This window comes from Pygocentrus nattereri, chromosome 17 (assembly GCF_015220715.1).
Source record: "Pygocentrus nattereri isolate fPygNat1 chromosome 17, fPygNat1.pri, whole genome shotgun sequence".
NCBI lineage: Eukaryota > Metazoa > Chordata > Actinopteri > Characiformes > Serrasalmidae > Pygocentrus > Pygocentrus nattereri.
This window is the reverse complement of record NC_051227.1, coordinates 38,201,108-38,219,146: the sequence shown is the minus strand read 5'-3', so window position 1 is coordinate 38,219,146 and position 18,039 is coordinate 38,201,108. Positions and strand designations below refer to the sequence as shown.

The following is an 18,039-nucleotide window of genomic DNA, read 5'->3' as shown; positions in this document are numbered from 1 at the left end:
AGCAACTTTGTAATTTCTCTGAAAAACATAGCATATTTGTAAATCTGAAAACTTGCCCACTTTCTTGCCAAAAAAATGACCAGAAAACTTTCGGTAACACTTTATTTGCAGGCTACCTACATAAGGGCTTCATAACACATTCATAAGCACTGAATAATGTGTTTATGAAGCACTACTCGAACATTTATTAAGTGCTTATGTCAGTTCTCGCAACCTGACATAAGATGTTTTATGAAATAAATGACATTGTACTGACATAATAAGAATAAACGTTGAACATATTTACAGCACTAAACATTTAAACCCTACACATAATTGCATCGATCATCTTATCCATGCCATGGAGGGAAGAGGGGGGGTTTCCAGGCATATTTCACCTGATATCAGTACAATGTCATCTTAAGAATGCTGACATATATAGTTATGTATAGTGTTTTAAATGTTTAGTGCTGTAAATATGTTCAATGTTTATTCATATTATGTCAGTACAATGTCATTTATTTCATAAAACATCTTATGTCAGGTTGCGAGAACCGACATAAGCACTTAATAAATGTCCAAGTAGTGCTTCATAAACACATTATTCAGCGCTTATGAATGTGTTATGAAGTTCTTATGTAGGTAGCCTGCAAATAAAGTGTTACCAAACTTTCATCATTTCTCAAACCAAAGACCAAAGAGATGTGCAAGATCTGAATTAATGCAAGGACCAACTTGGAAAGAACAAAGGAAGAATTGTTGAACCAAACATTTTGGTCAAGCACCAGTGCAAGTAAGTTAGTAGCTAGACCGCGCTTGAGTAGCCAGTCAACATGGGACCACCATAAAACTAAGCAGTATTTCACACAATGGTGTGAATTACAAATAATAACCTTATTGTGATGCATTTTCAAGTCAAATGCTAGTTATCATTGCTTGATTATAGGTGGGGCTGGTGGTAGAGGTTGAGATTCCACTGGTGATGTCAGGCAAACGTTGTCACATTTTAATGGAAGATTAAAGTCTGTAATCATCACATTTTAATGGAATTTAATGGAATTGTTATCAGCAAGACAGTGCCACACTACATTCTGCGCGTATTACAACAGCTTTGCTCTGTATTAAGAGTCTGGGTGCTAAACTGACCTGTCTGCACTCCGGACCTGCCACCACTGTAAATATTTGACACACTGTGTAAATAAAATGAAGGAGACTCCGAACGGTTGAGCAGCTGATCCTATATCAAACAAGAACAGGAAAACATTTCACTGTAAAAACTACAGAAAATGATCTCCTCAGTTACCAAATGTTTACAGTTTCTGTCAAAATACGAGGTGATGAAACCCAGCGGTAAACAGGCCCCCCGTCCCGACCTTTTTCAAACATGTTGCTGGCATCAAATTCAAAATGGGCATAAATTTTTCAAGAAACAATTTCTCAGTTGCGGCATTTATTGTGTCTTTCAACATGTTGTTTTAGTACTGTTTTTAATTCAATGTAGGGATTTGCACATCGCCGTATTCTGTCCATAAACAACTGCTGTGTATACAGTCGTGTGCAATTGTTCATATTTGTCTTCTCCCTGTAGAGGATTTTTTTTTCACTTAGAAAATCAACAAAACACAATTTTACCAAAGCTGTCCCAAATTTTTCATAGGAAGTTCACAGATTTCTCATTGGACAACAGTCATTTGGCTTGTGAATTTGCTTTTTCAGGTGATGATCTAAAGTCCAGCAGACCGGACAAGTAACTGTTGAGCATTGAACAGACTTCAACCTAAAGTCACGTAACTTTGCTGATTTTTAAAAACCAAATTCAGTTTCAATACATTTTGCAGGCTGACTGAAGAGTTTCATTCCAAAATGTTATATATCCTTTTGTAAGGACTTTGGATAGAAGTTATTGACGCGCATCACCGCTGATGTACAACGACACATTATTACTTCTCTGATAAAAGTATTTGGTGTTTTCTTCCCAACAACAGTTCCTGAAAATAGTCCATAATGCATTTTGGGATGAAACCCTTCAAGAGTAGTTCTTCTTAATTTATCTTGAAGAAAGTTCATGCCATGTGAAGAATGTAGACACTCATTAATTTCTTTTATATCGACTGTGAATTAAAGCGAAATGTATTCCCCAAATCTGAGCGGAGCGTTGCAGTGTGCTTTCATTTAAAGCAGCACCATTACACACTGAAAGACTCCTGGGTAATGAAGTTCTTTCTGAAAGCTCTGTGGCCTCGTAGCACGCAGCGATCAGGAGCACGATTACGGCTGAATTAGCCATTTCAACAAGAGACGAGAGAACGGGAGGTTTCTGTTCTTTTTAATAAACCTGAAAAAACTCCATGAAGTCCATCCAAAGTGCCGTATGGAAAGTACCATCATATCAACATAGTGTCAGCGTGTCTGAGTGTGTTGTTATTGACAGAAAACTCTTGTTGGAGCGAGCATTTGTGTGTCTGTGGTTTGTGTGTATCTGTGCATGTGTGTGCATCCCAGTGACTTTCAGACCAGGTGTGTATGTGTACACAATCCAACACTTAAATTGAATGTCAACATTTCTGAATAACTCAGATAATTATTCATTGTTAGGATGTAAACAGTCATTCAGAGTGATCTGATGTGAAATGGCTCATTGTAGAGAAACATTTAGTTTTCTTTACAGAGGTGGAGATCAGAACCAGTCATGGTGACCTCTATTTTCTTTAATATGTTCATTCAAACTCTTATCTCTAAACTACGTCTCAGACATCAGGCAGTGTATTCCTAACCACTTCATATTTATGTGATTTAACCTTTTAGAGGCACTAAGCTCATCAGATGTCTGGTTCCTCTCACCACCACCGTGAACAGTTCTGACTGTACATTTCTAGAAATAAAACGGAGCGTTTCAGATCAAGCCACTCTTAAAGCCTTTGTTTACATCTTAATGATGTAATTATGCAGAAATATGAACAAAAAATGGTGCAATTCCCCCTTTAAATAAAGAAACACAACAGAAGTGTGAGCAATTCAGTTTCTTCATCCAGCTGTGTGGAAATATTTATCTGATGCTTAAAATAAAATAAAAAAAAAAAAGGTAAACTAATTAGGATCAACGTTAATGGCGACTGGTTTTTGGCCATTTTTCAACAACTTGAATATACACAGTTGGATTTCAGAAAAAAAGAGCACGTTGGTCTTATTCTAACAGTGTCGTAGCTGTTACATAAACAAAACTCATTACAAATAAAACCTGTTTTTTTTCCACACTAAGGCATGGAAAAACTCTCCAGATGTGAAATCACAGCATAGTTCAGTCCAGAAGATGAAGTCTCCCCCTCCCGGAGCTGACGCGAGCCAAGGCAGATTACAAAGAGTTTCCACATATCATGACTTTATAAGTTACAAATACATTGATTGTTGTTTTTTTTTCTTTAAATAATCTATTAAAGCTGACACATCACCATTTGTGATCACTCATCGCTTTTTTTTTCACTGATCCGACTACATGCCATGTGCAAACATCTGTTAAGAACTGTCACCACGATACATCTCTTGCCAATGAAAGTAACACTTAAAGTCAGTTTTGTGTTTCAGGTGTTTTGTGGTCCAGCTAGCCGCTGACTTCAGGACTCAGTGATGAATTGTGGGGAAATATCAAGGCACTGAATGATTTGCATTATTACAGTAATGTCCAGTAGTGTTTTCCATGTTTTTCGTCCGGTAGTTTCATCTACTATCTTCTATGTCGTTTGTCCTTCGGGTGGCAGTGGAGAAGATGGCTGCTTCCTTGAGGGGTCAAGCCAGAAGATCAAGTGGTCAGGACTTGGCAAATAGACTCACTGCAGTGGTGCTTCAGAGATGTGTGTGTGTGTGTGTGTGTGTGTGTGCACAGGGTTTGCTTGTGCTGGCAACGCGAAGACATACAAAGTTGGACACAGGCAAACAAGAGCTGTCGGCGACGGTCTACACATGGATGAAGTGAGTTTCGCGAGCTGGTGGGTGAACTTTGGTGAAGGTTTTTGTTTTGTGACACTGGATGTTTGTCTAGAGCTCTGGTAGAAATCTCACATTAATGCTATACTGATATATTTGACAGTATCTCTAGAATGTACTACCTCTTATAACCTCTCTTATTCTCTGTCAGTCAAAGCCACAGAATCAGTTTTTACAAAAAACGTTCCACAATGGCTTAATGTCATTTTGGCAATATCACATCTCAAATGTGGGAAAGAAAATCATAGAAACAATTTAACAAAAAAGCTCGTCAAACAGTTATGCATACTCAAAGAACAGCTGTGGAATACTAGGCTGTGGCAAAAAAGGCAGTTTCACAGCGACTCTCTCAGCCAATCGCGCGCAAGATTGCTTCTCAGGTTCGTCTTCTAGGAATCCCTTTTTAAATCCAGGCAGACACAGAAAACCTGTGAAGAACGTGAATCTGTACAGTCGTGCTGAATATACAACTTATTAAAAAAAAGAAGAAAAGAAGAAAAGAAGGAAAATAAAGAACCAGTAACATAATACAAAATAAAAAAGGCTTTGCCCCTCATCAAGAGTCAGTAGACCCAGTAAACAAGAGGAGGGGTCATTTGAAGTTTCCCTGCCGAAACCGTTTCTGATTTGACCTTTTTCGGGTGGGTGGGTGGGGTTAGGGGGTGCCCTTTCTTTAGTTCATGAACTGCGTGTAGCCCTCTGCTCCTGTCACTATGACGTCCATCCAGATCCTCATGGCCTCTGCAGAAGGAGCCACCATGTAGTACAGTCTGTCGTGGGTCTTCACACAGAACGTCAGGGAAGGATTGGGGCTCTGAAGCCGGGACAGAAAAGCAGAATTAGCCACTGGGATTGATGCACGAGCTTTCAGGGGTTTGCTGTTACACTCACAGAACCTAAGCTTGAGTTTCTCAGTGTGGCATTCTAGCATGCGGTAACATGCAAAGGACTGCTAAATCAAACCGATGACTATCACACTGATCGAAATGCCAGCAGAGGACTGAACTTTGTTCCGTCCAGTTACAGCAGGGCTGTCAAATTCCTGCCCTGGACGGCCACGGATTTGTGATTTTCTAGCTCAAATACACCCGGTGAACCTGATGTAGTGCCCAGTAGCGACAGGATGGTGTGGAAATTTCCTGTCTTTACATCAGTGACCGCATGACCACAGTTTCACAGTATTATTGCGGTATCGTCTGTGAACGTTTACACCCACAGTGACCGTAGTTGCAGCAATCAGGGCGATTGCACCCCACTGACTTTACACGTATGCTTTGGTCATGTCAGAAACCTCTGTCAAAGTATTGTGGTCACAGTTGTTGGTCATTTTTGGGACTTCATCGTTATTTTTTTTTGTTGATTTGTTTCTGTTATAGCCAGGAATAAAATGTCATTGTGAAAATCGTACAATCCTGCTATCAGCTCCTGGCCTAAAGACATGATGTTTTATTGCTTTTTTTGGTAAAGCGAGAGCAACGAACATTTCATGGGGGGTATGAGTTGTCAACATATTACCAGGCTATACTGTATAATAGTTTGATGACTCACAGATGATTTTAAACATGTATCTTTCTCTGTGTGCATCTCTCCTTTTATTTTTACACTTCAGAATGATTAGAAGGATCGGAATGATCGTTGCCCACGTCCATGAAAACAGTCACAGTCCGATCACTACTAGTGTAATGTAGTTTGTGAATGAGTGAGCTCTCTGAGCTGGGAGAACACTGGTAGCTGATTCACATTGAAGAGGTCTTTATTTTTTTTAAATTAAGACAAAAAAACTGAAATAGCTGAAAATCACAGGACCCCCCCTCCTTGATGTCCTTGCAACATTCTGGCTCTGCCGTGTAATTACCCCCAAATCTGCTGCTACCTGTGTTGGTTTTGTTTGTGCCACATTAGTTCTTCTGATTGTTGGTGACTGTTTTTGCCTGCATTTTCCCATCTGCCTTGTGATCCTGACTTGAAACTACTTCTAAACCTCTGACCTACAATTTTTAACATCTAGTTAAGCTGAAGGCAGAACAAGGTTTATTGAAAATGAACTGACAGACAACATCGGTAAATGTAGGGAACAAAAAAACTATCAGCGCTACTGAATGAAGATCTGTTTGGGAGCCTAAAGCCTCTTTTGAGCTAAGCCAGTAGATCAGACTCACTGAAAAGAGCCGGCATTCCCATTATTAATCGCTTTGTTGATCCAGGTGTTGTTTGAGCAGGGAAATCAGGACTGGAGCTGCACACCCTTGTGTTAACAGATTATGGTTATGAGGACGGTGCATATTTGTTTTTAAGTCATGTTAAAACCTTTATGGAATTTGTTGATTCAAACACTTGGACAAAAAAAGAGGGACTAAATGGATCTAAATGGAAAGTCTTGGTTCTCACTGATTAAACTGGTTACACACACAAGCCAGATGTGTATTTAATATTCACAACACACACACACACACACACACACACACACACATCTCTGTGAAACTGAGGAGACAGCAGTTCAGAGATGTGCTCGGGGCAAATGGAACACAGGAAAGTCTACAATTCCATGTCCCTTATCTGCTAAAGCACAAAGCACCTCCTCTACAGTCACTACAAACACTGGCCGCAGTAACAGTGCAATGCGCATAATCACTTCGAGCCTGACTCTGCTGTGACTAATTGGTAATTAATCTCAAGGGGGAGGATAAGAAGATAAGCTTGATCTTAGCAAAGGAACTCCAGATTGAATTCAGCTCTGTCTCTGGGCAAAGGGAGGCTAATCACATGCAGGATGCATTGTGAGGGGCGGCAGGAAGAAATACATACATTTGTCAAGTTCAGGTTGAAAAATCCTTTCTGTGGAAACGGCCGGCGGTGCGAAAGAATGGACAGGAAGGAGGGTGGAGGAACGCACAGCAGATAAAAATCACAACAGAAAACGTGAGAAGCAGAGCACAGAGAAAAGAACGTGAGCAGAATAAGGCTGAAAAGGGAGGATTAGAATGGCAGAAACTGCACAGAAGGGTGTGGACAAGTGTAGAAGCAGCATGAGCTGAGCGTAAAGTGTGATTAGTTGCGGTGTGGGGCATCAACTGAAGGTGAAAGCACTTGGGTAATTTACCTTTGTGGCACTGCGCAAATGGTCATAGTAAACCTCCTCTATGGCCTGGAAATAGATGACTCCTTTCAGCTTGGTCTCGTGCTTATCTGTAGAGAAATGACATGGTAAGCGAAAGTGCATGACTGACTTTGCCCATGGAGACAGTGAGTTGGAGGCAGATGCTGTTAGTATTTCGCCCTGTTAGTGGGTTCCATTCGCCTTTTTCTGCCTGTGTAACAATTAGGAGGGGGGGGGGTGAAAGCGCCAGCCCATGCCGAGCCGCAAACGGGGCCGAGTGTGGAGCAGGATTTCCACAGCATTGCGGCGGATTTCATCAGCATCAGATAGGACGCGGCCGAGCTGCTGGATATTTGTATGCCCCTGGCTAACCCGAGGCTATCGGAAAGCGCGGCAGCCTCCGCCAGCTAAAGCAGCCGCTAATTACCCGTATCCCCCCACACCAGCTCCGCTGCACTAAGAATCGGCTCTTTGTACTAAATCGCGGCTTTCTTCAAGCTCAGGGCTCTAAGAGGCGTAAGAACACATTGGCAGCGCTTCATTTGCATAGCACACAGTGGGGAAGATGTCTGGCAGTTGAAGCTAGTTGGTTGTGCCTACCGACATAGTAGGAGAACGTCCTTTTGAGGCGATCAAAGACGAACCAGCGCTTCTTCCATGACTTGATCTTGCCGCCCATCTTGACCAGGTAGCCCTTGCACATCTTCTCGGTGAGGATGACGTGGTAGCAGGTTTCCACGTTGTGGCCCGAAGACTCCACATGCGAGCGCAGGTCAAACTCCTCTTTGCGGATGGGCAGGTAGCGCGTCATGGGCCGAGCCTTTAAAAAAGTAATGAGGCCCCCTGGTTAAAACCCCCTGCTGCTACAACACAGCAGTCTGTCTCAGCGCTGTCATAAGAGAAGCTTCTCAGAAACTCAGTATCTCAGAAACAGTAAGTTTACAGTATGATCTACAGATTAAAGTGTGCTCACGTAATGGGTAGAGATGGCATATCAGTACTGATGGGTTTCATTACTGGAGTTGCTGGATCAGATGTCAGAGGGCAAAAAAGAACAAATCTGATCCAATCCTGTAACAAATCTAGCCTGAAATGTGTTTTTGTGTAAATGTGTATTTCTTCCTGTGGGGTAGCACAGTGTTTGTGTATTTTGAGCAGGATAGAGTACTTTCTAGATGCTTGCCTTAAGTGAGTGGAGTGCTTTAATTATAAATACTGGATTGGTATGGGCACACAAGGTTTCAAAATTGGTATCAGTAAAGAAAAAGAGGTATCATGCCACCTGTAGTGATGGATTGTAGGTCAATTTCTGATGGTCCGTTCTTCAATACAATATAAGTTACAAGCTTTTCTTATGACAGCGATTACATTAAATTCTACAGACACATTTGCCAAAGCTCATTTAAGATGATGTCCTTCTCCATATTAGTTTATCTGAGAAATCACATCAACACTGCCTGTCAAAAGTTTGGAGATCCCTTGTCTCTATTCCTGGGAGTTTCCAAGTAAAGTTTTTTAATCTGCAAAGTTTCTGGTATCATAAAACAGATGTAGCAGCACGTACTGAAAAGTAGGTTTACACTGAAAGTGCTGATGGGTGCTGAAATCAAAACAAGAGGACAAGAAGAACGTGGGGGTTGGCGTTTTTCCAAACGTAGCACTTTTGTCTGTGGTCCCTTCCGTTTTTTTCAAACAATAATGGCGACATCTAAACAGCTTTCTGTTATTGCAACCTAACAAAGAAAATGGTTATTTTTTAAAAACCACCCGAAAAGCTAGACGTCCCCAGAACCGTGGACAGGCTGCATGTTTAATTGTTGTGTCCAGCTGAAGCTGCTATGTGCTCAGTCTGATGCTACAGTCTGAAGTAGAAAAGTGCAGAGGTCAGCAGACTCACCTGCGAGAAGTTCTTTGCCCTCATTTTCACCTCCTTCTCTATCAGCTGCTGCCGGTGCACCGTCTCCTCCTGCAACCTCTTCTCCGCCTCCTCCCTCCTCCTCCTCTCCTCCTCCAGCAGCTGTTTACGGGCCAGGCTCTCTCGCTCCTGTAGGACACACACAAAAAGACGAGTGGTCAATCCAGATTGACATCTTCCACAGTGGGGGTCTCCTCATAATGATCTTCACACTGATGCGTTCTTGGCTTTCACTCACTCTGGACTCGATGAGTCTGGCTTTCTCCAGCTGAGCTTCCTTCAACATCTTCTCCATCTCTTCAATCTTCAGCACGTCCATCCCGCTGGCACTATGTAGTGGAAATAGAGAGCAGTACAAAGTTCAGGATTCAATATTTCACACCACAGATTTATAATGTATGCATGTGTGAATTGCATTTGGTTGCTACAGCAAATTCATTAAGAGATTTCCGACTTTCTGATGTAGAAAGCTTTGCGGCAGTTCTAGGACTCACTCTACAAAAAAGCCAATTCACCTGAATGAGAGAAAACACGGGGGAAAAAAAGGGAATTCACTGCTGGTAGCAATTCGTTTCGCTTTGTGCTGAATTATTCTAGGTGAATTTCAACCAAGCATGTTTACGAACTTTAGAGGTGTGAACCAATAAAACAGGACTTATTTTGTCTTTGTGAATGAAGGCTCTAGGTTTCCCTCAAAATCCCTTCACATCAGCACCGTCCACGATCACCAGACTTTCAGGAGAAAAAAGATCGTAACCAAACAGAGATATGGAAAGAGCAGCGGATTACACGCTCAAACGACTAAAGTTCATTAAAGCAACTAGTGGCAGCCGTTTTTTAGCAGGTGGTCTCAAAGGCATCTTATTACTGGGAGACGTCTTTTCACACTGGTGGCAGACACAGACTAAAAGAAAACGGACTAACAGAATAACACTACTCAAACTCTACGGATGGAGCAGAATTACAGAATTATGGAGCAACATGACACTATATGTTATTATTGTGATAAATTACATCACAGTTTGCTTTTCTCAGTATGTCATTGTTCTTGTCAGTTACTATCCATCCATCCATCCATCCATCCATCCATCCATCCATCCCACATTACAAACTGTATCCTCCCTTAGGTGTTGGATCACATTAGGTGTCCTCACACCCTGAAAACAGTGACAACTAACACTGGAGAGATAATTGGGCAAAAATCCAAGAAAAAACAGACTAATTAATTCAAGATGAGTTACAATGTTTACCCCAGCTTAATTGCTAGTTTTAGTACCCATGCACAATTAAATTTGTATTACTCTTTGTCATGTTGCTCATTAAGAATCTTTAAAGTGCAGTCGGGTTTGGGGCGTTTATGCTGGAAAAAACAAAAAAAAAACATGCGCTAATTTACGGCTGGTAGGGTGGAGACGGAAACGGCAACCCTCTGGCATCTGTTTACGGAAAAGGCTTTTTAAGTGTTGACACTTTTTTCAGGCCTAATTACGGTCTTATTTATACTCTGAAATGAACTTGAGACTTTTGTAGTGAATGCTCTTGTCATATATATCAATACTGCACGCACACACTGCCTGTCAAAGAAAAAAATACCTGCATAGTCGTATTATTATTATTATTATTATTATTAGATGCACTGTTTCTGAGTGAACCTGTGGACACAATTAGAACAGAATTCACATCACTAATGACTAATTCATTTAATACTATTTTATTCAATTTAATATTTAAGTAATTTAATATTACTGTAACAGACTAAAAACCACTTACGTGTAAAATTGACTGATTTCACATGTTTGCTTGCACAGAATAGTAGATTAAAGGGCAGAAAGAGCCGCATTTTTGTCTTTTCATTAAAGGGGCCGATGTTTGTGTGAACATGCATGTGTACTAAAGTATATACATACAGTTCTAAGCAAGAGTTTGAATACTACTATGATATGATATTTTTGCCCCATCATCCAAACCTAACATTCTCTACATGAAACAGATTTTTGCATATTGCGCAATTTCTATGATTAACATATTAGAAAACATACTGCAGTTAACATCGTGCTAAAGCTGAAAGCGTTTGGGTCTGCATGCCCCAACATGATCACAGAACTATAATCAAACGAAGTCTCAGGCATTAGGCATCATTTTAGCAACTATTTTGTGTAATAACTCTCTGTGATGTGCCTTTTAAAGGCATTACGTTTCTCTACAATGGAGCATTTCACATCAAATCACTTTGAATCACTTTACAACTTTCCCAGAATTCCAGTGTGATTTTATGTTACTGCATACTGACAGAAAAAGACATGCTTGTTTAATAAAAACATGAAAAGGTAGATGCACCCAAACTGGAGTGGCACCGTATTGGCATGTTTCTCCATGTAACAGCCTTCAGGGAGCAGCAGTCATACAAGAGTGTGCTGGTTCCTCCTCATGTTCTCACAGGTGCAATTGGAAGAATAATAAAGAAATAAACAGCACAGCAAGAGGAAATAAACAGATGGCGGGGAGTTTAGCTCCAGACAGGGCGCAGGGAGGAGATGGAGAAACCATGCCGATTGCTGTCAGCGAGCCCAGTGTAAAACAGACAGGCAGGCAGAGGAACGGTCTATGAAAGCAGACGGCGGCGTTCTGACCTGGACATGTTGTCCGGCGAGCAGGCTGAGTTGTTGCCGGTGGAGATGCTTGTGTCCATGCTGTCGGAGCTCTCCAGGCTGAGTGTGTCATAGGCCGGCTCTCCAGCAGAGGGTGCTGTGTGGTGCAGGATTGAGTGGTGCACCAGAGGGGGTGGCGCAGTCAGCAGTTGAGGGCTGTTGAGCTGCGTCTGCGAGCCCCGCAGCGCCTCCCACTGGCACTGAGCCTCCAATGCAGCCTTCTGCTTCAGCTCAGCCAGACGCCGCCTCTGCTCCTCTATCACTTGCTGCCCTGCAGAAGAGACAGGGAAGACGTTAACATGCAGAACCCACACAGCGTATTATACACTGCCTGTCCAAAGGTTGGGGATTCCTTGCTTTTCATTGATTTGCACTAACTTCTCATATTAAACATCAGAAGCCGACAGTTATTATAGTCATTTATAGTCAGTGTTATTCCTTCACCTGCAGTAGTGCTATTTTTTATTTAGAGATAAAAGGTATTTTTACAGCAACAAAATGGGTTGTTGATTAAAAGGACCTGCACTTTCAATCTCAGAAATAATTCAACAAAATGTAAGATTGTGTTAATGGCACTCAGACTAAGAGGGACCCTGAAGCAATAAAGATAGCCCTGTTTATTTCTTTGACACCTTTAAACATTCGTGACGATGTGTGTGCGCGATACCCCAGGAATAATGTCAAATACTACATTAGCGTGATGTGAGCACTCACTTTTCAACTGCTTAAACCACCTGTGGGCCAAAGGATTTTCAAAATGTGCTTTTAACAATGATTTTGAATGAAAACTGTCAAAGCATTATTATAAGAGCAAAACCTGCTCTTTATACCAAAATAGACACTTTTTTGATCGACACCTCGTTGACACCTGGTCATTTTGTGTGATCTGTATCTGGATTGTAACCGGATGAGATTTTAACCAATTGCTTAAACGTTATATTTAAAAGATGCTCGAAATGAACTAAACTGGATAGAATCCTGATACTCAAAACGCTCGAGACAGATGACACGACCAGGCGTAAATGATCCGTTAAATAAATTAAATTATTAAATAAGTCAAATTATTAGTGAATAACTTTTTTATATATTAACAAAAACTTTGCGCAGATTTTTTCAGAATAAGGAGTAGCGAGACCATTTAAATTTGTAACGGGAAAATCCCCAAACTTTTAACAGGCAGTGTACAATTGCAGAAAATAGACAGACAGGCACATATACATCCACATACAAGTGTGCTTCAGCACGGATGCCTTTTTATAGGGAATTCAGTATGTCCAGCAGTATAAATATCATATTATACCTTAGTTAAAAGAGGGGCTCTCCTTGTGTTAGAAAAAGCCCTCTTTTAACACTCACACAAACCCATACCAAGCCACCTGTTCCTGTCCATAAGTATAAAAAGATCCGTGCATCCATGTAGGATGACACGCTAACGCGGCACTGCTCAGTCATGCCCTCACACATACAGCACATCAGACATATGTACCGCATGTGCTTTAAAAAAAAGACTTCAAACAGCCCAAGCAAGCCCCACCAGTCCTAGTGATTTATATGGTTCTCAGTAAAAACAAAAAAACTTTTTAACCATTCTACTCCATGCTGGCTACCAACACAAAGAAAACGCAAAAAAAGCGGATCTTCATGCGCCGTTTCGGGGGTCAGCACAGGCTGGGTGGGAACGAAGCAGAGAGGGATAAAAGGAATAATGAAGAGGAAGAAAATGATGATGATGGCGAGTCCAAACCCACTCCAGACTCAATGCAGGCTACCTGTGGGGCTGTCTGCGGTGGAGGAGGACTCGGATGATGAAGGCAAGCGGTCTGGGTGAGGGTGGGAGGGAAGATGGAGGTAGATGGACAGAGTGACACAAAGATAAAACAGTATAACGGTTAGAATAAAACCAGAGGTTTATGGAGGAAGGGATACACGATGAGGAGCAGGTACACTCACGGAGAGAACAAGCACATTTCTGAATTACATGTTTTGCATCAATCAACTCATCCAGTTTGGAAACCAGATCAGTCTATCAAACGCACGTCTCTGTGAAGCGCTCGTTTCACCACTGTCGCCTTTTGTCCACTGACGCAGTAGTTTGGTGAAATATCTCATTTCACCAAATCAGTCAGGTGTGGTAGCAATTATCATGGATTCTGTACTTTCATTAATGTTTATAGATCACATTAAGCAAATCTCTTGGAGACTTTGTATTGAATGCAGCAATAACAGCATTTTTTTTATATGTGTGGGGGGGGTCCTTTTTGGGGTACATTGCCTTGAGGCAACATTGTGCAACAATGGAACGAAATGACACAAAAAAATATTTTTAATCTAAATATTTCCAACACTACAAACTGAGTAATTATGGATCATTAAATTCTAAAAATGCTAAAGAACAAAGAGCAAATCTCTATCATTTAATTTTCAAAGAAATCATGTTAGCACAAGGTAACATTGTGAAGGTTTCTTGCAAAACAGTCATTTATTCCAACAAATAACAGTTAATAGTCATTTTAAAGTAATCAGAACTTTTCTAAACAAAAACGTGCCTAGTACTTTGTTTACCTAGATTACCAAGTAAAACACACAGCACATTAAGGTATGCATGACAAACCTGACTGGAAAGGTTTTGGAGGCACTAGTTTTGCATGACTGTTAAACACTAACTTAAACATTACATTAACTGAAGTGTAATCATTTTAAAAAGTGTAATAAAGTTAAAACTAATTCTAAGTGGACAGCGAGGCGATAACTGAAACGTTCTCTAAATTGGCAACATAATATTTCTTGCCACTGACTGTAACTGTCACACAATGTTGCTTTTAGGCAACATGCATAATTACACAAAACATATTCATGTATATTTAAGATTTGTAATGTTGACATTTGCTTTTTATGGTCTGCCCCTTTGGTCCTCTTTAAAAAAACTAAATATGGTCACCCTATGTGTCATGTCACTGTAAAATGAGAAAGAATGGGTTTGTTACCCTAAAGCAATATACTGCACTAGAGGGTTAAGACAAGTGTGAGATGATTTATGATTTTTCTACATAGTTTATAGTTTCTACATAGTTTTTCAAGTACTGCTTAGGAGCTCTGCTGTAGTACCTTTCTGCTGCAGGGCCAGTTGCCGCTTTATCTCGATGTCCTGTAGGGTGGCTGCCAGGTTGCGAGGGAGACTGCCGGTGCTGTTAGCCACCATCAGAGGACTCTGAGAAAAGAAATGTGCCGTTATTACCCCTCAAATCACTACTATAGGAATGACAACCCGCAACATGTAAGTAACGCAGAGTGAGTGAGAAGGAAATAATCATTTACCCTGGACGAAGTGTTACGGCCGAGTGTCGCAGTGGTGTAGGTGGGCGACAGGCCAGTGTTGACCTTTGGCCTCAGCGATGACTGACTGGCATCACTGTCCAGCCTGGAGCGGTACACCTGCCGATCAGAGAAACAATACATGTTACCCACCAACCGGTATACATGCAGACACTCACTGCAGCTGAGAAATGTTTGACATTTTTATACCCTCAAGGGTTTTCCAGCTTGGACTTTTGGGATTATATACAGATCCTGATATGCAATATATATATATTTATATACATACCGTGGCCCTAAAAAGTATTTGGACATTTCTGCATTCCTGAAATGTATAATGTGTGTTTTATTAATTGATGTGTCAAAAGATGTCAAAAGATGTGCTTCAGATCGCGGTCACTTGAATCTGTTCGCCTTCGTTCACATCTGAATTCATGATCACATCAGTGAACAGCAACAGACTTTGCAGGACTCTTGATGCTGTCTGGCTGGAACTCGTCTCCACACAAAGATCATGCAATCAGGTTGATGTTATTAAAGCTAAGTTTTTCTCTAAAATCGAATTTCGTTTAAACATTAAACAAGTACAAATGGTTTACCACCCAAATTAGAGTGTACAACAGATTTCGATGCCCTTGTTCAAAGGATTTGGTGATCTGGTTCTTCTGAGTCTAGTATGTTAACACACGGTCTTTCTGGCTGTAGCAGTAAGTGCAGCACTTTTTATCGAGCTGATATGTTGCACTGTTTTAGCTGGAGTAAGCATTTTTTCTGGTTGATCTGCAGAATGGTAATGATAAGAATCCAGAGCAATGAGTCACAAAGTCTGAACAAAACCAAACACTATGGCAATGTTCCCTAGCAATCTGCAGCAGACTCTGAGATGGCTCGATGGGAAAGATGTGAGGTTTTCCTGAGTGTGGAGAGAACCGAGTGAAGATGAAGGCATGGAGAACGAAGAACGGGGAGGCAGGGCTGTCCCCTTTAGGCCTACTAATCAGATACAGTGTTCCTAGAGATTCGATCAGTCAACTAAACGCATTTTTTCTTTCTTTATTTATTTACTTATTTGGTTGTTTATTTTTACAGAATTGCAGTTAAAATCGTAGATATTTAAGCAAACTGGTTTGGATCATGTATCTACTGAGTGCAACTTAAAATATACTACTTTTAAAGGATGATGGCATTTTTAAGTAAAAATGAGTTTCCCCACAAACAAGCACAAAGCCTTGGTTACCAATGGAAGCATTCGTTTTGTTCTATATGTTGTTGAGAACATTTTTAGGACACTTTCTACATTTTTTTAATCAACAATGTGTTGCTTGCTTTACTGATTTAAAAAAAATGTAAAAAGTGTCTTAAAAATGTTTTTAATAACATATAGAGCAAAACGAATGCCAATGAAGGTGCAACCTAATCTTAAATTACACTGTACACATTTGGGCCCCTGGTTCCTATCACCACTGTAAAGAAATGTAAGTTACTGGTCAATGTGTAATCCACTTAAATGCTTATGCAGAAACTTTGTAGAAATTTAGCAAAAGTCTGTTCCCCTTGAAGTTACAGTGCAGTCCAGTGTTTTCTGAAATGTAGAACAGTCACATATATTTTACCTGTGAAGTGTGCAAAGCCCTTGTCACGTGACCTGCCTGTGAAAGCTTTTATTTTAATCTAAATTCAGGTCTTTTGCTTGACTCTGAAACTCTCTAGTCGAGTACAGCCCTATAGGAAGGAGAGAGGGGTCCCGGGCTCGCACTGTTTACCTGCAGAGGCCTGCGTGAGTGACCTTTGGCCGGTAGAGGAGGGGGGCAGAGCGGGCTGCAGTCTCCAGCCTCCATCACCTCCTGATACCAGCGCTCTAAATCTAGACCAGCCATCTGAGGCCTGAGCCACTCTGGCTGAGCCTTCACATACATCAAAAGCACAGAGGAGTGAGAGAAGAGGTGGAAGGGTGAAAAGGGAGTGAGGGAAGGAGAAGAAGAAAAAGAAGAAGAGAGAAAAGTGTTAATGAGCAGCTAATGAAAATGCTAGTTTAGTGACAGAGTGGTCAGCAGCATCTAATCCCATTGTAGCAGAACAGGTTTTGTAAGCAGCACTTCTGCCAATGCCAAATTGAGTTAGCCTGGATGAGCATGACATTTGCCCTGCTTGGTATATGTTACAGATTTTCCCCAGCAACAAGTTTAACCTAGCCCAGTGTTTCCGTCTCTTGTCCTATAGACCACCTGCACTGTATAATGTTGGCAAATGGTGCCAATGGCAGTGCTCCAGGACTCAATTTGGGAAAAACTGTGTTCAAATTGAAAAGACTGAGCACTCTGAGTGTACAGTTAGAGCCTGTAGCCCATCCTTCAGCTTTCCATGAGTGGTCAGCTACTTATCCCTTAATGTGGCCAGGAACTGCTTACCATGACAGGACAGGGCTGCTGGACTGACAAGCAAAATAACCAGAGACCAGCACGATGTGTAGAGGCAGATTTCCAAAAGCAGGGCTGCAAAAGAAACCCTGCAGCAAATGCATCAGCATGCTTTGCAAGAGCTACTAAATGTTTCAAAGAAAATACATGATTTATTTTTTAAGACGCAGCAGCGGCGTGGACAATGTTAGATGGTAACATCTAGAGCTCACAAGTCCCATCCCCAGCAATGTAACAGCCATCAGTTACAGAAAGCATCTGGTTGGGTAGGATGGCCCTCCCTCCCCACATCACATCGCCCCACATCTGTTAGCTTTCTCCTCGAAGCACTTTCAGCTTTCAAATGACGCTGCAGTAGCAGACGGTTGTAAAGACGCAGTGGATGACTTCACATGACTCTAACCTTCACCCTCCTAGTTAGGCAGCATAATGTGATTTGGGAGACCCTGCTAGAGGGTAAAATTAGGGGGGAAACGATCCCACCCGCAAGAAAAGTTATATGTAAATGCTTTGTTGTCGGAAACTTTGCTATTTGCCAGGTGCTACCTTTGTTCTTAGTAGTAGTTCTTGGTCTTTTTTTGTGTAGTTGGGAAATTTCTTGTTGAAGTAATACAACGGCTAAAACTAAACTCTGTGAAGAAGGTACTGTTACCGTAGTTGTGCACTGTCTTTTTCGTTTTTAATAACTGA

General features: G+C 41.2%; 1 protein-coding gene across 3 annotated transcripts in view; it reads right to left on the bottom strand.

The window, feature by feature from the left end:
* Nucleotides 1-1,412: 1,412 nt before the first annotated feature.
* The window catches only part of phldb1b (pleckstrin homology-like domain, family B, member 1b), a 112,790-nt gene continuing 96,163 nt past the window's right edge, over nt 1,413-18,039 (bottom strand). For all 3 annotated transcript variants that reach the window (XM_037546589.1, XM_037546590.1, XM_037546591.1), the window contains 10 exons: nt 16,696-16,836; nt 14,936-15,052; nt 14,726-14,828; nt 11,603-11,891; nt 9,211-9,301; nt 8,955-9,101; nt 7,658-7,877; nt 7,061-7,146; nt 6,766-6,795; nt 1,413-4,774 (listed from right to left, as the gene is read on the bottom strand). In XM_037546589.1, the coding sequence (XP_037402486.1) occupies nt 4,634-4,774; nt 6,766-6,795; nt 7,061-7,146; nt 7,658-7,877; nt 8,955-9,101; nt 9,211-9,301; nt 11,603-11,891; nt 14,726-14,828; nt 14,936-15,052; nt 16,696-16,836 (1,365 nt within the window). In that variant the 3' untranslated portion in view covers nt 1,413-4,633. The remainder of the gene's footprint in view (nt 4,775-6,765; nt 6,796-7,060; nt 7,147-7,657; nt 7,878-8,954; nt 9,102-9,210; nt 9,302-11,602; nt 11,892-14,725; nt 14,829-14,935; nt 15,053-16,695; nt 16,837-18,039) is intronic.